We start from the raw sequence: 22473 nt of genomic DNA, 5'->3' as shown, positions 1-22473 counted from the left end.
GTCAAGCTCTGACTCCTGCCTTTTTGTCAATGCCACTGTCTCCAACCCATATAACATAGCTGGTCTCTCTACCCTCTTGTAGACTTTCCCTTTCACTCTTACTGGTACTCGTCTGTCACAAGTCACTCCTGACACTCTTCTCCACCCACTCCATCCTGCCTGTACTCTCTTCTTCACCTCTCTTCCACACTCACCATTACTCTGAACTGTTGATCCCAAGTACTTAAACTCATCCACCTTCGCCACCTCTACTCCCTGCATCCTCACCATTTCTCTATCCTCCCTCTCATTCACACACATATATTCTGTCTTAGTCCTGCTGACCTTCATTCCTCTTCTCTGTAGAGCACATCTCCACCTCTCCAGGGTCTCTTCCATCTGTTCCCTACTCTCACTACAGATCACAATGTCATCAACCTGTCCATCACCATTGCAAATAAGAAAGGGCTCAGAGCTGATCCTTGATGTAATCCCACCTCCACCTTAAACGCATCTGTCACTCCCACTGCAGACCTCACTGCTGTCACACTACCCTCGTACATATCCTGTACCACTCTTAGATACTTCTCTGACACTCCCGACTTCCTCGTACAGTACCACAACTCCTCTCTAGGCACCCTGTCATATGCTTTCTCTAAATCCACAAAGACACAATGCAACTCCTTTTGACCTTCTCTGTACTTCTCCATCAACACTGTCAGAACAAACATCGCATCTGTAGTGCTCTTTCCTGGCATGAACCATACTGCTGATCACTAATCATCACCTCCCTTCTTAACCTAGCTTCCACTACTCTTTCCCATAACTTCATGCTGTGACTGATCAGTTTAATCCCTCTGTAGTTACTACAGCTCTGCACATCACCCTTATTCTTAAAAATCCGTAGCAAAACACTTTTTTCTCCATTCCTCAGGCATCCTCTCACTTTCCAAGATTTCATTAAACAATCTAGTTAAAAACTCCCCTGCCATTTCACCTAAACACCTCCATGCTTCCAGAGGCATGTCATCTGGACCAACAGCCTGTCCGTTCTTCATCCTCTTCATAGCTATCCTTACTTCCTCCTTGCTAATCCACTGCACTTCTGTCTTTATCAGTCGAGGATGGCCTTCAAAGCAGTCTTGTTTATCGGTAGAAGTGCAACCTTATTTTCCATACAGAGATGAGATTTTGTCAGACAATGGTATCATCATGAAAGGTCCTAAAAATGATTGATCCCATGTGCTTGCAACAAAAGTATATGAAGATCTTATATCTTGCTCACCCATGAACTGATTCTACCAAACAAAGGGAGAGTGGGCTAGTATTTTGGCCTTCTATGTCGAGAGATAATCAGAAAGTACTGTCATCTTGTTCAGTATGTCGAAGTACAAAGCCGCATCAACAGAAAGAACCATTTCACTTAAGCCAGGTTCCTGAACTACCTTGGTTGACAGTAGCCACAAATATCTTTGAGTGGGATGATCAGCATTACTTGGTGTTAGTAGACTCTTATTCAGATTGGTTCGAGATTGACCTACTTCCCAACCTAACTTCCAATACTGTCATTACTAAGTTGAAGCGACATTTTTCTTTCCATAGTAGTCCACACAGAGGTATTTCTGACAATGGGGCACAGTTTACTAGTCAGCATTTCAAGAGATTTGCAGAAGAGTGGGACTTTGTTCATATTACAAGTAGTCCTGAATACCCTCAGTCAAACGGCTTGGCTGACCGTGCAGTTTAAAGTGCAAAACAGCAATTAGAGAAATCCAGATGTGACAGTACCACTGTTTTTCTCAACTTGTTAAATCTCAAACATTCCTCATGATAAACATCTTGGTTCACCTGCCCAGAGACTTAAGTCAAGACAAACCAGAAACACACTACAGTCAGTAGTAATTTATTGGTTCAAAGTGCTAAGAACAACAAAGTAGTAAAAGCCCAACTGTTGAAAAAGCGTTTGCCCCAGAAGTCTTACTGTGATAAAACCAACAAACCACTCCGATCTTTACAAAAATGGGAGAGAGTGAGAATGCAGACATCAAAAGGTTTTGATTGCATTGGATTTGTGAAAAGTTTTTTGTCAAGAGCAGAGATCATACACTGTGAAATCCAGATGAAATCAGAAGCATTTGTTCCCAGTGTCCAAACCAGTGTTACAGCATCTTGACTGTGACAAAGACTCTAGTTTCTCAGACTGACTTGTCCAGTGTTCTGTTCCAGAGAACATTCTTTCAGCAATCCCTGTTCCTGAGAAAATCCCTGACACTCCTCAAGCACTACATTCCCCAGTGACTGTCCCTGTTGATAAACCCAGTCCTAACTATTATGTCATAGGTTCATAGGTGGGTACTAGGCTATTGGCCCTAGGGCCTATACAAGCCTAGCCAAAAAGGTACCCTGGCTTTCGCCACCCAAAAAAATTATTTTTCTGTGCCCCTGTCAAGCAGAGGCACAGAAGTGATCCCCGGGGTGAATTTCCTATTACCCATCCAATCATCAAGATTTTTCTTGGAGTGCTAATGAGGAGCTCTGTTTGACATAGGTAGTCGGTTCCAGAGTATGGGAAGTCTCTGGGACAGGAATCTATCCCTCCAGCATGTTCTGTTTATTGTGGTGACAAGGTTTAGGTCCCTAGAGCGTGTAGCTCAGAGGGATTGGGATTTCTTTAAGTGGAGCTCTGGGTTTGACATAGCTTTGTATGTTAGGCAGAGATAGCCTCTGAGTAGGCGATATGCGACGGAGTAAAGCTGGAGTTTTTTGAGACAGTCTGCGTAGGGCATCTGTTTGAGGCCAGTAATCCTCTTTGTGAGGTATTTCTGCGGCCTTTCCAGTTGTTGTAGATGTCTTGTGAGTCATGAGATAAGGTCACATCTCGAAACCTACTTCCAAATGCACAGCAAGCTGGACATGACTGCTGTTTTTCTTTATTAGTGTCTGTATAATTGCATGCCTATTAAAAGTCATCATTTATATTTGACAGCTCAGTAAAGAGGGAGGAGGTAGATCAGTGTGTGCTATGCCTTGAAGCTTTCCAGTGAGTCAGCACATGCATATAAGCACTGAGCACATGCAAGCAAGAGTGCCATTTTGAGTGATCATGCAGGTATGTAGTCAGTTTAAGTTTAATGTTCCTGCCATCCATCCTGATGTATTTGTATACAATAAACTACTTATACGAACACCCAAGCCTCAATGTCGTCTTAATGCAGTTAAGAAGTGTAACATTCCTGGTAGTGACTATCCCTCTCCTGACTTTTATTCAGTAAGAACTGGACTTGTGGGTACAGCCGTCTCTGAGGGCTTTAGAGGAGCTCTTCAGTCATGCTCCTTTTAATTAGATTCTGACCACTGATGCCTCAGCCACATAGTGGAGGAAAGCAGACACAGAAATATAGGTCCATGGCATCTGTGACAGTAACTATTTCAAAACACACGTCACCAAAAAACGAAATGGAAGTGATCTCATCAGGGTTTTTAAGCCCATGTGAATGGCCGAGAGTCCTGCTTCTATCAGACAGCACTACAATGATGTGTACATAAAAGGGTCTCATTCGTAGCAGGCAGGATAATGAAGGTTTCTTGGAGAGATGGCCCTAGAGTCAGGAATACGTCTAAGATCCCCATACATTATTTCCCAGCAAGGAGCTCAAATAGACCAGCTTTTGCAAAACGGAAGCAGAGTCCTGTGAATGCATGCCTGGTGAACAATGTTTTTTTCTCTAATCGATCCACAAATGGCGTGTGCCAGAAATAGACCTGCTTCTCTGAGCAATAGACAGCTAAATAAATTCAGCTTCAGAGTGCCACAGTGGCTTGGATGGTGGATGCCTTCTTTGTTTAACCAAGTCTGTCTTTGCATGCTTACTCTTGGATCCGTCTACTCCCCAAGGTGATCCAGAAAGTAAAGGAGTAGAGCTCAAAGATTCTTCTGACAGCACCTTTGTGATGTAAGAAACATTGATTCTCTCTTCTAGTAGAGATGGCAGAGGATAAACGATTAATACTGCATCAGTATGTGAACTTCTTGTCTGTACTGAATTGGCTCTTTAATGCACCCAAGTCTGCAAACACTCGGAGGACATGTTTAACACCACGAGGGATACTAGGAAGCTTGCTACAAGGAAATATTACTTGGCTAAATAGAAGTTTTCCTCGTGGTGCTGAAGAAAGAATTGGGAAACCTATTTAGCAAAAATTGATTATGCAGTACATGTCAAGTTTGTATAAATGAGAACTGGCTTATGTTCAAGTGAAAGTACAGATGTTCTTCGTGTTTCACTGTTGCAGTCATTACATTTGGGTAATCTGCTGGCAGGTTGTCCTCAGTCGGCCTGATTAACAAAGTCTTGGGTCCTGCATCAGTTGCTGTCCCTTCTTCCATGATGTCAGGTGTATAAAACATTTAGCCAACACCATTACATCAGTCATTCTTGCCACGCGGTGCCCGAAGCAGAAGCAGTTCGCAAGTGCCAGTCGGCCGACTCCTGAAATTTTCATTTTCGAGTTTCAGAATCTTCAACTAAAAGCTAAGTACCCCGTTGGGGAAACTTTTCCTTGCTCCTTACCAGTGTCAGTAAAATGATGTATGAAACACTGACGGATTCGGCAACCAGGAAACAAGAACCACTTCAAGATGCCATGCAAGAAACTCTTTTATTAGGTAAATTTTTTTATTATTCAGTTTCAGTAAAAGTTAATAATTGTATTACTTGTGGGAAGCAAATACCTCATAAGGATTTTCATTTGTACTGTATTCCTTGCTTGAGCCCTGACCACGACGTACCTTGCTGTCGGTTTTGTGCTTTATTTAATCAGCGCACTATCTGTCATTGGTACATTTTTGCTTCTAAATATTTTGGTTCTCGGTTTAATTATCCAGAAATGACATCAGTTAGCCATCCGACTACTGGAATACCACGCAAAGAAAAAGAGACATGCCGTTGCGGTCCAAAACTGCTAACGACGCTTCTCCTAAGCCAGTCACCAGTTCGCCGGTACTCAGTGAGGTGCTTTTGCAGCCCCTGATACCCGCTACTTCTGATTCGCAGGCCTCTACTGAGACCCATTCGGAGTCTGGTATGCCACGAGATGCTTCACCTGTGGAACCCATGGATGTCTCTACCTTGGATGGGTCCGGAGCCGCTGTGCAGACACTGGCTTCTGAAGGTGTATTCAGGCCTATAGATTTGTATATTAAACCGACACCACCTTCAATATTAAGGCCAAAATCTCGATCTATGTCTAAAAAACCGACGCCCAGGCCACATGTTCAGGCCCCTATGCCTAAAAAACAAATGATCAAAATGGCTGAAGATTTAATGACTCTAATCAGGGGTAGTCAAACCCCCCCCCCCCCCTCCTAAGAGGCCTAGGGCTGAACTTGACTGAATCTTCTGAACAGGACTCTGTTTCTTCTGACTCTTCTAATGAACAGGATTTGTCCATACCTACTTATGAGGACTCTGATGCAGAGGATTCCATTCCTTCTGCTTCTCCTCCTGATGATTTTTCTTTTGGGTAAACTTTACATACCTTAAGGGAGCATTTCCACTGGGAAAGTCAGGATTTTTCTGAATTCAAAAAGAGGCTTTGGGATTTCCTCCTTCTTCCTCAGCATAGGCCTTTGGCTATACCTCCTGTACTAGACATTGTTGATGATGTGTTTTCAGAATCCAGTATGGCCCCTGATTCCCTGCCTCCGGCCCCTTGTAAGCCAGACAGATACTACAGGGTTCCTGACTCCCACAAATTCCTTTTCAAAAATCCTGTAGCGGACCCTGAAACAATTTCTCAGGGGCCCAAGGGCATTAAGGCTTCTACTGCTAAAAATCCTACTCCTCCTGATAGAGACTCCAGGGCACTGGATAGATGGGGTAAAAAGGTTTATACTTCTGCAACCGTGGCAATCGGGGCTTTAAACTGTCGATTCCATATGCTAAAATATCAACAGCATATCATGGGGCTTCTTAAACAGAAAATGATGTTGATTTCTGACTGTGTGGAAAATAAGGATTTGCAGGATTTATTGCATTCAGCTGAACAAGTTGGAAAACATACTTTGCCATGTGGTTTTGATTCTTTGGAGGCCTCTTCCAGGGCTGCTGTTACTGTGTCTGTGCTTAGAAGGCATGCTTGGCTTAAGGAACAATCTCTGCCTGAGTATGTTAAAGCAAAATTGTTGGATGCTCCTTTTCAGCAGGACAGTCTGGCAATAAGGCTGAAGAAGTTCTAAAAAAGATGGAAGATAAAGCTAAATCTATGCAAACTGTGAAATATTTCTTACAAGTACAACCTCCAAGATTTAGTAGGCACTGGCCTACTAAGAACTGGTCCTTTCCAGTTCCTTCCAGAGCCACTCAAGCCAAACCCAGACATTCCAAAAGCACCAGGTTTCAGTCCCAAGGCACTTTCAGAACTAAGCAATGGGGGTGCCTCCACCTCCAAATCTGGAAATAACAAGACACTTCCCTATGGTAAACAGTCTAAATGACTTTCCTTTAAAATTACCAAGCACTTACCTCTTAGCTGCCCATTTGGGGGGAAAACTGGCTCTTCATGCAAAAAAATGGCAACTTATAACCCAGGACAAATGGGTTTTAAATATTGTGTTCCAGGGATACAGATTTCATTTCCACACGTTGCCAACTCCAAACGGGTGGCCAGACCTGCCCCCAAATCAGTGGGCAGAGACTCAGAAACAAGTACTTTCCCTCTTAAACATGGGGGCTATTCATCTAGTACCACAAGAGGAAAAGGGACAAGGTTTCTATTTCAGACATTTCCTGGTACCCAGAAAAGACAAATCATGGCGTCCAATTCTGGACCTGTGTACTCTGAGCACATTTCTGGACATTCCAAAATTCAAGATGCTGACTCTTCACCAGTTATTTCCTATGCTAGGCAAATATGCCTGGTTGGCAACTCTAGATTTAAAAGAGGCTTATCTGCATATCCCAGTCGGGGAATCTTGCAGAAGATAGCTCCGCTTCAAAGCAGGCTACTTGCATTATCAGTTCTCTGCACTGCCCTTTGTTTTATCTACTGCCCCCAGGGTATTTACAAAGTGCCTGGCTCCAGTAATTGCATTTTGCAGGTAAAGAAATTTTCAACTATATCCATAACTGGACGATTGTCTAATTCAGGCAGAAAACAAGGCCATTCTTCTAAAACATCTGGCGTTTGTAAAAAGGGTTGTAACTTGTCTAGGGTACACCATAAACGAAAAGAAATCACAACTGGTACCCTCTCAAAAAATTACATTCCTGGGTGCAAGCTTGAATACAACTGCCCAGATGACTTTCCTTACGCCAGAAAAGCAACTTCATTTGGTGACTTACTTCAAACAGGTGGCCACAAAAACCCTGCTATCTGCAAGACAAATACTGCAAGCCTTGAGGTTCATGGCCTCCTGCATTCTTCTAATTCCATATGCAAGACTGCATATGAGGAAACTTCAGTGGTACTTCAGTGGTACTTAAAAAGTTTATGAAGTCAACATGGTCACTGCCTGGAAACAATGATTCCTGTCATACCTTGCCTGCAACTAGAGTTCCTACGGTGGGCAGAGGCCTGCCACCAAAACAAGGGACTGCCATTCACTCCACCCTCTGCTGCCCAAACGCTAACTACAGACACATCAGACTGTGCATGGGGGGCTCATCTGGCAGGGAAGTGCATTCAGGGCAAATGGAGCCCAAATCAAATGCACCTTCATATCAATCAAAAAGAAATGTTAGCTGTACAGAATGCACTGACAGCCTTCAAGGGCTACCTTCATCCAGGACAACTAATGGTAAAGATAGACAACACCAAAGTTATGTGGTACATAAACAAGCAGGGGGTACACATTCCTACCCCCTCTGCAGACTAGCCATGGCATTGTGGAACACGGCCTTGAGCTATCAAGTACAACTACAAGCTCAATTCTTGCCAGGAAAGCTGAATATTTTGGCAGATGAACTAAGCAGAAATCTCATGGACCCACATGAATGGAAACTGGAACCACGGATTTTCGACATGTTGACACGCAAATGGAGCCCAGACATAGATCTTTTTGCCTCAGCCCAGAACTACCAGTTGGACAAATTAAATTTTGCACAAGAACTCCTCACAAAAAAGCCTGGAAAGTGGATGCTCTGTCCTTCAGCTGGGAAAACCTATCAGTCTGTGCCTTTCCCCCTCTGCCTCTGCTCTCCAAAAGTTCTACTAAAAGTCAAATAGGACAAACCAAAAATGATTTTGATTGCTCCAGACTGGCCTCGCCAGCACTGATGCCCACTCCTACGCAGTCTGTCACAAATCTCTCCATGGCACCTGCCTCAGACTCCTTCCTTACTGTCTCAGCAGGCAGAACAACCAAATTCTGCACCCTCAGCTCCAAACATTGAATCTTGCAGCTTGGCTAATCAGTTAAATTCCCCCTTAGCGTCCCTCAGCAAACCTGTGATGGATGTCATTTTGGAGGTGAGAAGACCTAGTACTAGAAAATCTTATGCTGACAAATGGAAAAGATTCTGTGCCTGGAATCAATCTCAAGGGATAAGCACAGCAGTGCCCAATTTACCTCAGATTTTGCAATACTTAACTGAGATGCTTCACAAGGGCCTGTCTTTCTTACATAAAAATCCATGCCTCAGCCATTTCAGCTCATTACAACACAGAACACCCCCCCCCCGCCTTCTCTCATCCTCTGCTAAAGCAGTATCTCAGAGGGGCCAAAAACTTGAGGCCACCCAGGAGAGCTCCAACCCCTGCCTGGGACCTTAACTTTGTATTTAAGAAACTCACTCTCCCTCCTTTCGAGCCAGCTGCTACTGCAGACTTAAAATTTCTTTCCTGGAAAACAGCCTTCCTTTTTAGCAGTCACTTTGGCTAGAAGGATTTTTGAATTATAGGCCCTTATGGCAGTGGAGCCTTTCATCATCTTTCATGCGGACAGGGTGTCACTCAGGACTAACCCATCCTTCATGCCCAAGGTGGTATCCAGTGTGGCTCTTAATCAGTCTATTAATTTGCCAGCTTTCTTTCCCAATCCACAGAACAAGGGGGAGCGGATTCTGCATTCATTGGGATATACACAGACAACTTAGATTTTACTTGGACAGGACTAAATCTCGAAGAAAATCTGCTGGTAGCATTTGCTTCAGGGGCAGAGGGAAAAGCTGTTTCAAAGCAAACCATTTCCAAATGGATAAGCCATTGCATTCATTTCTTCTATAAGCACCATAGAAAACCTATCCCCCAGGGGATCAGATCCCATTCCACCAGGGCTGCATCTACTTCTACAGCCTTTCTCAGAAGTGTTCCTACCAGGGATATTCTAGTAGCTTCTACCTGGAGTTCAGTTCATACTTTCACCAAGCATTATCATTTACCAATTTTCTCTAAATCCAGAGCTGGCTTTGTCACTGCTGTTTTGCAGGGCCTTATAGCCGGTCCTAATGCTGTATAAATCTATCCTCCCAACCATAACTTTGGGAATCTACCCAAATGTAATGACTGCAACAGTGAAACACGAGGAACATAGTACAGCTGTGTACACTTACCATAAATGTATATGTTCGAGTGTATTCACTGTTGCAGTCCTGGTTACCCTCCCTCCAGCCCCCTATTTTTCTCTTACTATGCCTCTACTTTCTTTTACTACACTTAAAAGCCTTTTTTGGTGTATTTGCTTTTGTTTGGAAGTGTATTTTTGTGTTTTAAATAATTTATATATATTTTGCTCCCCATTTGGGGGCACCTGACATCTGTGGCAAGAAAAACTGATGTAATGGTGTCGGCTGCATGTTTTATACCCCGACGACCTGACATCATGGAAGAAGGGACAGCAACCGACGCAGGACCCAAGAATTTGTTAATCAGGCCGACTGAGGGCAACCTGCCAGCAGATTACCCAAATGTAATGACTGCAACAGTGAATACACTCGAACATCTACATTTATGATGTGTACACAACTGTACTTTTTTTCTGCCATTCTTTGTTGCATTGCCTGTGTATCTCTTGCTGCCTTGTTTAATTAATAAAGAATTCCACAAAAGTATTTTTAAACCACCTAGAAGGGGTTTTACTCTACCATGGGACATGAATTCTGCTTTAGAAAAGCTGACTGAAGCCCCCTTTGAACCAGCGGCACCCTCAAACTTCAGTTTTGTTAGCCTGAATGACTACTCATCTGCTTGCTGTTGCATGCATGAGAAGAATTTCACTGATATACAAGGAGTATTTCCTGATTTTTTCACATGGCCAGGGTCAGCCTATGTGCAAACCCTTCCTTTATGCCTAAAGCAATCATAGAAATTTCTTTAAACCAGTTTTACAGTTACCAGTCTTCTCTCCTTCATTCTGTGGAACAGGGGAGAAGATTTTACATTCACAGGAAACTGGGATATAACTTGGACAGAGCAAAGAATAATTCTCTAATTTGTCTTTCTACCTTTTTCTTGTAAAAGGGAAGGAAAACTAGTCTCAAAATTTATCTGAGAATGTCTGACACACTGCATATCTTTTTGTTTTTCAGATCTTGGTAGGAAACTTAAGGGTTATCTAGCATCACAGTGCAAGAGGCATAACTGCTACCACAGCCTTACAAGTATACCGTCCATACTAAAAGCAGCAGCTTTGTCCTCAGCGCACTCATTTTTCAGAGTACTACAATTCAGATGGCACTTCAAGAAGCAGAGTAGGATTTCCAGCTGTTATTCTGCTGGGCCTCTTGCTGATGTCCACAAAAAAATTGACCTCCGTCCACTTCCAGTAGTATTTTGCATCTTCCAGTGGATATTACTGCAACAATGATTTGTTTGACAAATATGGTACAACTGTGTGAGAAAATTACCGCAATAGTAGATGCTGGAGTAGGATCATTGTTGCAGTTGTATTCCCTGCATCTACTTTTTTTCCCCTTGGGACATCCTAGGGCTGAAGTTGTTACTTAGTCAACCCCATCCCCCAGATTTCTACATCAACCAGTATTTATAAGTTCTGTAGTTTACTCAGGCCTGGATGTATTCATGGGGAGCCTGCATTCTTGGGGTCTGTTTGCCCAAGGCCAGAAATACCCAGGAAGGCTGTACATAGTAGGAAGCCTATGAATCAGCTTGAGAAATCTCTACCCTCTTCTCTGAGCAAGAAAGAACTAAATGTGGCATTTGTACAAATTTATTTTATACTGGGAAAGCACACATCTGCCCTGTCCAGGAGGGTAGGGGATGCAGAGTTCTGGAAATTGGGCTTTCGGTGGGAAAAGTCCCATTGGTTACTACTACAACAGTGATCCTATGTTTGAACATCTACTAAGGCAGTAAGACCTATACACATGTAGTTTTTTGCTCCTTCCTCTTAGGGGAAGAGGATGCCTCTGAAAATAACACAGTGATGGCCTTTTTCATTTCCCTGCTTGTTTATTTGCAGGGGCAATAATGTATGTCTAATCTTTAGCTCTTAAAGGTCATTGATACCATTTATTTAGGTTTAAGATGAATTAAAGCAATCACACTGGTGTGTCTGTGGGCTTTGGGACCACACTTTCAGCTTGGTATAAATAGCCTTTGTCATGTGCATTTTAAAACTACATCCTGTCTCTAAAATGTATTAGTTGTGTAACTGGTGGATAAGGTTGTAGCTCACTAAAACAAAGTTAGCTAGCCAGTATGTTGTGATTTTTCATGTATTCACATATAGCAGTCTTCATAATGTTGCTCTGTATTGTTTTTAGAAGTAGTCTGTAACAACAATGAACCGTTAAAGTATGTTTATTTGCCCTGTTTCAGAGTACATGTGCGTAATGTGGTGATTTAAATGAAATTAATACTTGTTTTGCTTCTATGGAGTTTATTGTAGTTAAGTTTGAGGTGTGAATGCTTTATAGTTGTTGTCAAAATAAATGTGTGGCTTGTTTTATAATACAGGGTGTTTTTATTTGGTTACTAAAACTATTTTTCCATTTCACTTTTAGGGTTATGATCACAGTTACTACTTCATTGTTACGTTTATTAATGATCATATGAAACATCATGCAAAATACCTAAATGCCTAAACCACTAGGCTTCTTCATGCATTTCAAAGCTAAGAAATGCTTCATAATGAGAGCATAACATATTGGTGATAATTTCAGTGGACTTGTCATTTGCTTCCTTCAAATGTAATTGTGAAAATTAAAAGCACTTATTTTGAAATGTCAGTGCATTATTCAGAACACTTATATTTGCCTCATCTACTCATTGGCACTAGGAACAGAAATGTTAATTGGCTGCTGACTAAAGTATTTGTACTCTAATGTAATACTTTATTAATGAAATAAAAGAAATATTTTGCTTTGTGTACTGAGTCTTACCGCCTTCATGCATTTATTTGCAGTTTGCCATGTGTTATTTTTTGTGTGACTTTAGAATCTTTTAGATGTGGATGCTCATTGTATTTTTTTTAGTATACAAGAGTTCAAAGAACCCCACCTGCAGTGGGTTTCTTGTCTCATATCCCCCATCTTGGAACAGTGCTGAATATTTGTCGTTCCCACTGTTAGAGACATGCATGCCTCATCCTTTTAAACACCAGACTCTGAGTACCCTCTGGTCCTAGTCTCCCATTTTATTTTCTGCAGCTTGCACAGTTTGGATCTCAGTCTTTATGTACTTTGTTGGAAAGTTTGATCACTGAAACGTTCAAAGTTTTCTACTTGGTTAAGATCACAAGCCAAGAGTATTGGCTATCTGGGGTGTTGCTACATAAAGCAACATTTCATCAGCTTTCTTTAATAGTGGTTTGTAATAACCACGTGTGCTTTTGTTTTAGATGGTAATGCACTGCAGTGTCCCGTCCCCGCCCCCCCAGTTTTCCCCCTTTGCTATGAAGTTGGTATATGTAAGTAATGTGATGTGAGGTGAAATCCCCCACATAGTGGGTCATGGAGACAAGACATCTTTCTTTTTTATTGCAGATATGAGCTACATTTCTCAGGTTATGAAATTTTATGACGGTAGCTTGTTCTGTGGTAATACGATGTAACAAGGTGAACCTTTTGCACTCCGGTTTAATTTCCCTAAGAGTTTCTAATACCTTGACAGGAATGGGTCGCTTTTTTAAGTCAGGGTACTGTTAGATTTCTTGAAATTAGTTTGTTTCAGTCTTTGATATTAAGCAGCAGTGCTGATCTCAGCTCCCACAAAGTGCCCAGAACAGTCTCCTGTAATTCATACAGAGTCACATATATTGGTAACATTTTTAAGTACAATTGTGGCTGCTGTTTTACTAAACCTATTGCTCCTACTACTGTTGGAATTGTCTGGGTATCTTCATCATTGCTCTAGTTTCTGCTTGCAAATCCTGGTATTTTATGACTGTGTCTCTGTACATAAGACACTGTACTCACTGGGTGTAGCGATTCAGTGATTAATGCTACTTTTGTCTTATTTTCTTGAACTACTGTATCTGGTTTTCTCACATCTGTTTTTTGAACTTGAACTGTTGGTAATAGGTGATTCCGTGTGATATACACATCATCATTATCTGTAATGCTTTGCTTTTCATGTTTCCAGTGCTTTATTGTAGTGTTTGCACAATCCCCAAAACAACAGTCTTGTCACATTATTATGCCTTTCGACATACTGACCCAATGCTGTGAGTGTACCACACCCATCAACTTTACAGAACCTGCATTTGTCTGTTTCTCCCACAGTTCAATGCATGTTGTAAACCAGTCTACACATACACCGCTATCCTGGGCTACCATTATTAGCATTTCACCTTTTGGTGTCAATTCACCCCTCCTTTAACCATTCCTGCATGTGGACAAAGGGTGTCCAATCCTACTGTGTAATGTTACTATTAATCCAAATGGTAGTTTTGGCCAAGCACCAGGCTTGGTTAACATGAGGTCGTTCCAGTAGATCTCTGTACTTACTATTATATTTGTGGATTTTCCAAAATTATTTCCATCTCATCTTATCCTTTTCCTTATAGCCTTTCTTTTTTTGCATATTCATTTGCTGCCTGATTTTTTTTATCTACTTCTGGTTTGATTTCCATTACTGCTTGATAGCGAAATGCTTCTACTAAACTAAGCAAAGATGTCATCTTAGACTTCTCATGTTTTAAAACTTTCATTATGTTTGGATATGATGAGGTCAGAAGAAGTGTATGCAGTCCCACGATTGCAGGTTCTATGCAAGTAATCAGTTTTGAAGAGGCCCATACCTCCTTCAGGACAAAGAATATTTAATCTTTGTACACACTGATTTTTATGAATCGTTTGATGAGCATGAATCATTTTTCTTGTTTCCTTGTCCAATTGATAAAATACTTTTTGGGGCCAATCAGTCGTCCCAAAACTAAGTTAGAACAGGAAGACCAAAACCTATTTATAGCCTGAACTTTATTCCTAGGTGCCAAATATATTAGATCTGATGTTGTTAATCTTCATTCATTCCTTACTGATGGTTGTCTGTTCTGTCCTCTGAACCGAGTTGGCCTTGTAACAAGCTTGTGCCAGCCAAAAAACTCTCAAGCTAAGCTTTTACCCACACTGCCCTTTTCCCTGTTACCTCAGATCTCGATTGCTGCATTGCCATAAAACCGTGTCAAGCCACCTCTCAGCTAAGTACTTTGAACATTTCAAATTAATTGTTGCATTTCTGATATTTTTTCTCTTTCTACTTTATTGCTAAATTTACCCAGTCTTTTGCTGTTTTTTCTTACCAGTTAGGTAGTCTTTAAGTACCATTGTTGGTACAGGCCCTTCCTTCCCTCTCTACCCTTGAGGTAACTTTCTTTAAATACCATTGTTGGTATTTCCCTTTCCCTTCTTCTTTCTTCCTTTTATTAAAAAAAATATATATATATATATATATATATATATATATTTTTTTTTTTTTTTTTTTTTCTATAACTGTACTCCTATTACCATTTGTTGTGGTAGTTGATAATTTCTGTAGCTCGCCATGTCGAAAAAGAAGGGAGCTTCTGGTTTTAAACAGTGTGACCAGTGTGGTTGCAAAATGCCAAATTCAGACACCCACGACTCGTGTGTGTATTGTCTGGGTGTTCCTCACCTGTCTTTTCAACCACCTTGCTCTATGTGTAAAGATTTTTGCTCCCAAACCCATAACGTAAAGAAGAATAAATTAATCTTGAAGGGTCTCTTAAGACACCCTTCTCAGAGGCTATTTCTGGGTCAGAGCGTTCATTCCCTCCCAGTAAGGAACATAGAAAGAGACTACATTCGGTTCCTTCATCACCTTTAGGTGACAAAAAGGAATCTAAGCAAAAGATTCCGAAGTTGACTGCTTCAGCCTCAGGGCCTCAACTGCACCGTCTTTAGTACCGACCACCGTGCTGTCTTCAAAAACTGTGTCTTCAGTGCCAGTCACAGCACTGTTTTTGTCCAAGGCACCGACCTTACCAAAACTAGTATTTTCTGCCTTAGAGCCATCCTTGATAACTTTGACCCCAGCACTGTCCACACCGCCATCCATGACTGTGGCACCGGGCTTGCCTCTAATATCTGCTCCAGAAATTTCTGTACCAAACACGCTTGTCTATACCCGCGAGACTTCGGTGCCAATAGACCATACCGCTCAGACCAGATATTCACCCACTGTGGATCCTTTCTTCAGGCAGCAATTCAGCCTTTCTTGGAACGACCTGACTCCCCATTGGGGGATATTGACATGATCAACCAGGAGCCTCTCGGAATTGGACGTGGTGTGTCTTGTGGATCAGCTGCTGATGGCAAGGGGGATTACAACACCTTCCAAAACTCCCCTCCCTGTAGGAGTTGGGAGTCTGTCTCCACAGACTCCAGCATATTCTCTTCCTTTGACCTCCGTCCAGGTATCGAAGACCCTGACACGAAAGCCCTTATCAGCACCCATTGCTTCAGTTCCACTGATGGACCTCACCGTGGTTCGAGCCAACCCGTTGGCCTTCGGTTCAATCGGAGCCAAGCCTCTCTCAGGATCGTGACTGGACTTGTGGGCACTGTGGCTCCTAGCACGGCGCAGATTTTTCCCAGGGCGCTGTCTACAGTCCCGGGAGTTCTAACAGTACCTAGTCCTCTTGAGGCTCCATCCTTGGGAGATGGCCCATTGGATGGGGTGTGACCCCGGTTCCGAGGTTGTTCTTGGTTCCGGGCTCCCATCCATCTTCGGGCGGGCCGGCTTTCCAGACGATGGAGAGGGCCCTTGCCTCTGTAGGCAAGCTGTCAGCGTCAGAATATCAGTTATGTCCTCCTTCAGAACCGCAGGTGACACAAGCCACCACTTTGGGACATCGAGCATAATAGCCTCAGGATACTCTAATGCAGGGTGCACCTCCTTAGGAGTCCTCTTCAGAAGCCCCCGCTGAGAGGTACCTCACAAGAGGACGTACAGAAATGCAAGCAACCTCCACCTCCCAACACAACCCAAATGACACACAGCCCACAGACTGTGTGCCACTCAACCACAGCCCATAAGGCAAAACAACATACCCCACACACTAGTCATAGGTGACTCTATAGTCTGGCACACTGATGTCCCACTCACCAGGCTAAACAAGGAGAGGGTTACTGTCAGCTGCCTGTTTGGTGCCATGATCCGCCACATAACCCACAGACTCAGGTTACTCCACAAGTACAAATATGACTCTGTCATTGTTCATGCTGGTGTGAATGACCTGAGACGTACCTCCCTGGACTACATGAAAAGAGACATGGAAGAGCTCTCCGATCTTGTAGCCTAGGCAGGTATGACCCTAGCCCTAAGTAGAATCCTGCCATTGCCCAGAATTATACCACAGTACAAGGACAAAAAATGATTGACTTCAACAATTTGCTAAGCTTTTGCTGTCATTCTAAGGGGATCCAGTATCTGTCTGCCTGGGATGACATGGTCGACAGACCACTATGATTTTCCAGAGATTGCCTGCACCTGTCACCCCTGAGATTCCGGATACTGGCTAAGGCTGTTGCCGCCCCTATAGTGGCTTTTTTAGGCATGGTTCAAATGACAAATTCACCACCGTAACAGGAACAGGCAAGCAAAAACTGAGGGTAATGCTGCTCAATGCTAGAGGTCTAAATCTCAAAATGCACTCCCTAAAATGCAGAACATTGGTATCTGTGCAGTGACCGAGACCTGGTTCAAGGCTCGAGATAGCACCCCTGTATTACCAGGCTATAACTCGTACCACACTTTTTGGCCATCTAACCTGGACCGGAACACTGAAGGTGGAGGTGTGTCCATATTCATTAAGGATATCCACACCTCCAGGCTAGTTGCTCAGCATAATGCATCTGAGGTTATCCAAGTGCAACTAACAATGGGCAAAACTGCAATCCAAATTGTAGCTTGCTACAGATCCCCCACCATGCCCCAGGATTCCCACTCCTCTTTTCTTGATATACTGGAAAATATTAGGGTTCAACCAAAAACCTTAATAATGGTCGATTTCAACTACCCCACCATTAAGCTGGGAAAACTACTCATGTACCAACTCCTTCACTCAACGCTTTCTGGAATTCATAAATTCCAATGCTCTGGATCAGCTTATCCACACCCCCCACCAGGGGCAACAATATCCTAGACCTAGTCATTACCAACATGAGTGACGGGTGTTCCACGCCTGAAGTCAACTCCTCGTTGGTCTGATTCCAACCATAAGCTAATCACCCTAGATATCCACATCCCACCCCCACCCCACATTAAGGAAACCATGGTAAAAAATTTCTCCAAAGCCAACTTCATGCTTCTTAAGACAGAAGTGGCGAACTTCATGACACCCATGCAGATGGGACAGTACAGTTACAACTGCTGAATTCTACACAAATGCACTCTATAAGCACTTACACGAATCATGCTACCCCAAACAGAACCAAGACGCTGTCCTCCAAAAAAAGGAAGCCAATCTGGTGGTCCCGTCATAAACAAACCCTACAACAGAAGGAAGAAACTGTTGCAAAAGACAGCAAAATCCCATGAGTGGAGGAGCTCCTTGGTCACCCTCAGGAAGAAGCAGAGACCCCTTATAAGCTCCTCCAAAGCTAGCTACGAAAACAAAATCACCACCGATTCTAAGGACAACCACAAAGCATTCTATATGTCAAGAATCTCAATGGCAACACCCAGATCTGCTCTGAGTTACAGCACAACGGCACAAAAATTACAGAACTAACTGATATTGTCAACATCCTGGCAGATAGGCTCAGTGCTAACTTTACCCCCCTCTCACCCCCTGAAGGGCCCATATCTGTACAGAAAGAATGCAGAGTCCCTGTAATCACAACTACACAGGTAAAAGCTGCACTCTCTAAAGCCAAAAACACAGCATGCATGGGAATGGACAACATCCAAGGCTGCGTTTTACACAAACTTCAGAATGAACTGGCTCCCCACCTAAGCACCATGTTCAATCATAGCCTCACATCAGGCTTTGTTCCCACTGAATGGCGCACAGCAACAGCTATCCTACTCCACAAAAGGGGAGCCACCACTGATCCGAGGAACTATCGCCCTATTAGCCTGACGAGCCTGGTCTGCAAGGCCATGGAACGTATCATCATGGAACTCATAAACAAAGACATTGGTAACCTCCAAATTCTGGATCCCACCCAGTTTGGGATTGTGAAAGGCAGATCATGCCTCCTGAACCTGATCGACCTCTCTGAGGCAGTCACCAAAGCTGTAGACGAGGGTAAGGTGGTTCACACAGCTTATCTTGACCTTGACAAGGCTTTCGACACCATCCCCCATTCTGGAATTATAGCTAAACTCACTAAACTAGGTATAAATCCGTACGTCACAAGATGGGTTGCTAACTGGCTCACTGACAGAACCCACACTGTAAAAGTTGCAGACTCCAAATCTGGCTTCAAACCAGTGACAAGTGGAGTACCACAGGGTTCAGTCCTGGGACCTTTCCTGTTAGCCTGTACTTCAGAGAAGGAGATACCAAACACAGAAGGCCTTTGGCTAATGACGTTCGCAGATGACTGCAAACTAGGAGCCATAGTAGAGTCCCTAAATGATGTGGACATCCTACAGAAGGGCCTTGCTGAGACATATGCCTGGTGTCAAAATGTGCACTGTCATCCACTTTGGTAAAAACTCTGTACCCATGAACTACCACATAGGCAGTCTACTTAATGCCGAATGTGTGATAAGACACCTTAGGACCCAGGTGGACAGTAGTATCTCCTTTGATAATCACATCGCCACAGTAGTCAGGAAATCCTTCTACGTGGCACACCCCATCACAAAAGGGTTGTCATCCAGGAAAGAAAGAGATCATTGTTCCCCTCTACTCGACACTCATTAGACCCATCATAGAGTACAACTCCCCTTTTGGAATGTACCTCACAAGACATCTGCAGCAGCTGGAAAGGCCACAGAAGTATCTCACAGAGGATTACCGGCCTCAAACAGATGCTCTACACTGACCGTCTCAAAAAACTCCAGCATTACTCTGTAGCATATCGCCTACTCCAAGGTGATCTCTGCCTAACATATAAAGCTATGTCAAACCCAGAGCTGTTGGACATGCTACACCTAAAGAAATCCCAAGCCCTCCGAGCTACATGCTCTAGGGACCTAAACCTTGTCACCACAATAAACAGGACGTGCTGGAGGGATAGATTCCTGTCCCAGAGACTTCCCATACTCTGGAACAAGCTACCCATCTCTGTCAAACAAAGTTTCTCATTAGCACTCTTCAAAAAAAATCTTGATGAGTGGGTGGGGAAACAGAAAGTACACCCCGAGGATCACTTCTGTGGCTGTGCTCGACAGGGGCACAGGAAAATAACTTTCTTGGGTGGCGTAAGCCAGGGAACTTTGTTGGCTATGCTTGCTTAGGCTCTTGGGCCAATAGCCTAGTACCTACCTATGAACCTAAGAGGAAGCATGTGGACTCTCCTGAGGAGTCTCTCACAGAGGACACAGACTATGATAAAGGGGAGGGGTCCCCACGGTCGCCCTCTGATGTCTCCTTTGGAGACATCCTTGAAATACTGAAACAGAGGGGTGACTGGAAGCCCACCAACCCCTCCTCCAAGGAGTCCATGTTCCTGCAGGCTTTTCCTGCATGACCCTCTACTTCCTGGGTGACCCGGCTGCAGATGAGCTGGTGCAGCTCATCGTGCAGCGCACATGGAAGAGTCCTGATGCTATTTAACCAATCCCATGGAGACCAGACAAGATTCCGTTCCCCTCCTGAGCTGCACCCACACTGGTCCAAGGGTCTTCCAGTAGATGCGATGGTGGTGGCGACTGCCACAAAGAAGGGGCTTGCCAAGGAAAGCCAGACTGTTCACCCTTAAACTGGGAGTCTCAGGCGGTGGACCTTTAATGTTAGGTCTTTGAATTATCTTCATAGGTTTATACTAGGCTATCTCCCTGGGGCATTTACAAGCCTAGCCAGAGTGTGTTTGGCTTTTGCCATCCTTTTAGATTCGTTTACTGTGCCTCTGTAGAGTAGGTCACAGAAGATAGCCCTTTTAAGGTTAGTTTACTGTGCCCCTGTCTAGCAGGGACACAGAAGAGATCCCAGGGGTGAACTTACGATCTCCCATCCACTCATCAAGATTTCTCTTGAAGAGGGTCAGTGAGGGGCTCTGCCTAACATGGACTGGGATTCTGTTCCAGAGTGAGGGCAGCCTCTGGGATATGAATCTGTCCCTCCAGCATGTCCTGTTTATTTCTGTGCTGAAGTTTGTCCCTGGAGCATGTAGCTCTAAGGGATTTGGATTTCCTGACGTGGAGCATGTCCATTAATTCTGGGTTGGACATGGCTTTATACGTCAGGCATAAATCACCTCTGAGTAGGCGGTAAGCAACTGAGTAGAGCTGGAGTTTCTTTAGCCGAACTGCACAGGGCATCTGTTTGAGTCCCTTGATATTCTTGGTGAGGTACTTTTTTATCTGGCACACTTCACCAGGCTTCAGAGAGATCTGGTCTCTGAACTCTTCGAAACCTTAGCAGGAGCGGTCTCTGACAAGGTGCGCAACAAAATTGCCTCGCAGCTTCCTACCCTGGAATCCATATCCAACTTCTCCATGCGTTTTATTTCCCACGCCACTGAGGAGTGGCTACAGTGGCAGGTTCAGGTGGTGTTATGAGACGTCATTCCTGGATGTGCCTCTGACTTTGCACGGACCCTTTTAAGTCTTCCTTTTTTAACGCTCCAGTGGAAGCTTCTTCCCTTTTCAGCCCAAACGTGAAAGACACATTGGCCAAGTGTGAGAAGGACGGCAGGACCCTGTCTGCCGTGGTCGTACATTTTTCCATCCCTCAGCGTCCCTACTTAAGGAACCAGAGGAGTGGAAAAATGTGGCACAAGAAATCTCAGTGTCCTTTCTGTGACATGTGTGGCATGTATACTCCCCGGGACAGTGGGGCTAACTTATTCGAAGGGCACCCCTACAGGGGCAGAGGGGGTCCACGTAACCAGGGGTCCAGAGATTCCTTCTCTGGACAACCCTATCGGTGATGCTGAGGAGCGGCCCGGTTGCTTTCTTTTGGAAGCAGTCGCAGGATGGTTTTCCTTGCACTGTTCTCTGCCTGGCTGACAATAACAGATTTATGGGTGCAACGGATGATAACCAGCAAATATCACGGCCTGTTCAATCTTACTCAGTCATCAAGACGAATTCCCGAAGTTCCACCCAGTCAAAGGGAAACAGCAGTGTAAGAAATTCAAAAGCTGCTTCAAAAAATGTCATCCAGACAGTCCCACCAGACTAGATAGGATCCAGATTCTACTCAAGATTCTTTTTAGTGCCCAAAAAAAAAACGGGACTGGAGACCAATTCTGGAACTCTGCATCCTAAACAAATTTGTCAAACAAGAAAATTTCCGGGTGGTCTCGGTTCAGTCTATCCTTTTGCTTTTGGAGAAAGATGATTGCATGTGCTCAATAGATCTTCAGGATGTGCATTACCACATAAAAATGGACAAACACTCCAGAAGATTTCTTCGCTTCCGGCTAGGAGCCAATCACTTTCAGTTCCGCTCGCTGCCTTTCAGACTCTCTGCAGAACTCGAGTGTTCAAGTGCATGGCAGTGGTAACAGCTCACTTGAGACTACAAGGATTTCGGGTGTTTCCATATTTAGATTGGCTCCTCACCACCCCCACCAAGCATCCTACTGCAGATGGCTCTAAACTGCACACACAAACTAGCAGAATCTCTGGGAATCTCAATAAACTGTGGAAAGTGCAGCTTGATTCCTCTCAAACCTTGAAGTTTATAGGGGCAATTTTCAATACACATGCTTGCCTAGTCTCTCTTCCGAACCAGATTGCACAGGATAACATCCCAGGTATGGGTGATACTCTGTCAAAACCCAGTCTCAGCTCGGGCAGTTCTTCAACTCCTGGGTTCCATGGCAGCATCAATTACCATAGTGCCCTTAGCAAGACTTACACATGAGAATTCTCCAGTGGCTCCTTCTGACACACTGGTACACCTTGCACCATCATTTGTCTTTTCAAATATGGATAACTCAATATTGCAAG

The 22473-nt window shown here is 43.8% G+C and overlaps 1 protein-coding gene across 4 annotated transcripts in view; it reads left to right on the top strand.

Annotated features, from left to right (window-relative positions):
• ESD (esterase D) overlaps nucleotides 1–12314 on the top strand; it is a 678542-nt gene extending 666228 nt beyond the window's left edge. For all 4 annotated transcript variants that reach the window (XM_044071586.1, XM_044071587.1, XM_044071588.1 and 1 more), the window contains one exon: nucleotides 11943–12314. In XM_044071586.1, coding sequence (XP_043927521.1) covers nucleotides 11943–12023 — 81 coding nt within the window. In that variant the 3' untranslated portion in view covers nucleotides 12024–12314. The remainder of the gene's footprint in view (nucleotides 1–11942) is intronic.
• Nucleotides 12315–22473: the final 10159 nt, after the last annotated feature.

This window comes from Protopterus annectens, chromosome 5.part0, assembly GCF_019279795.1.
Source record: "Protopterus annectens isolate FY-2018-M chromosome 5.part0, PAN1.0, whole genome shotgun sequence".
NCBI classification, from domain to species: Eukaryota; Metazoa; Chordata; order Ceratodontiformes; family Protopteridae; genus Protopterus; species Protopterus annectens.
Note: the sequence above shows the minus strand (reverse complement) of the source record. Positions and strands in the feature narration are given on the sequence as shown.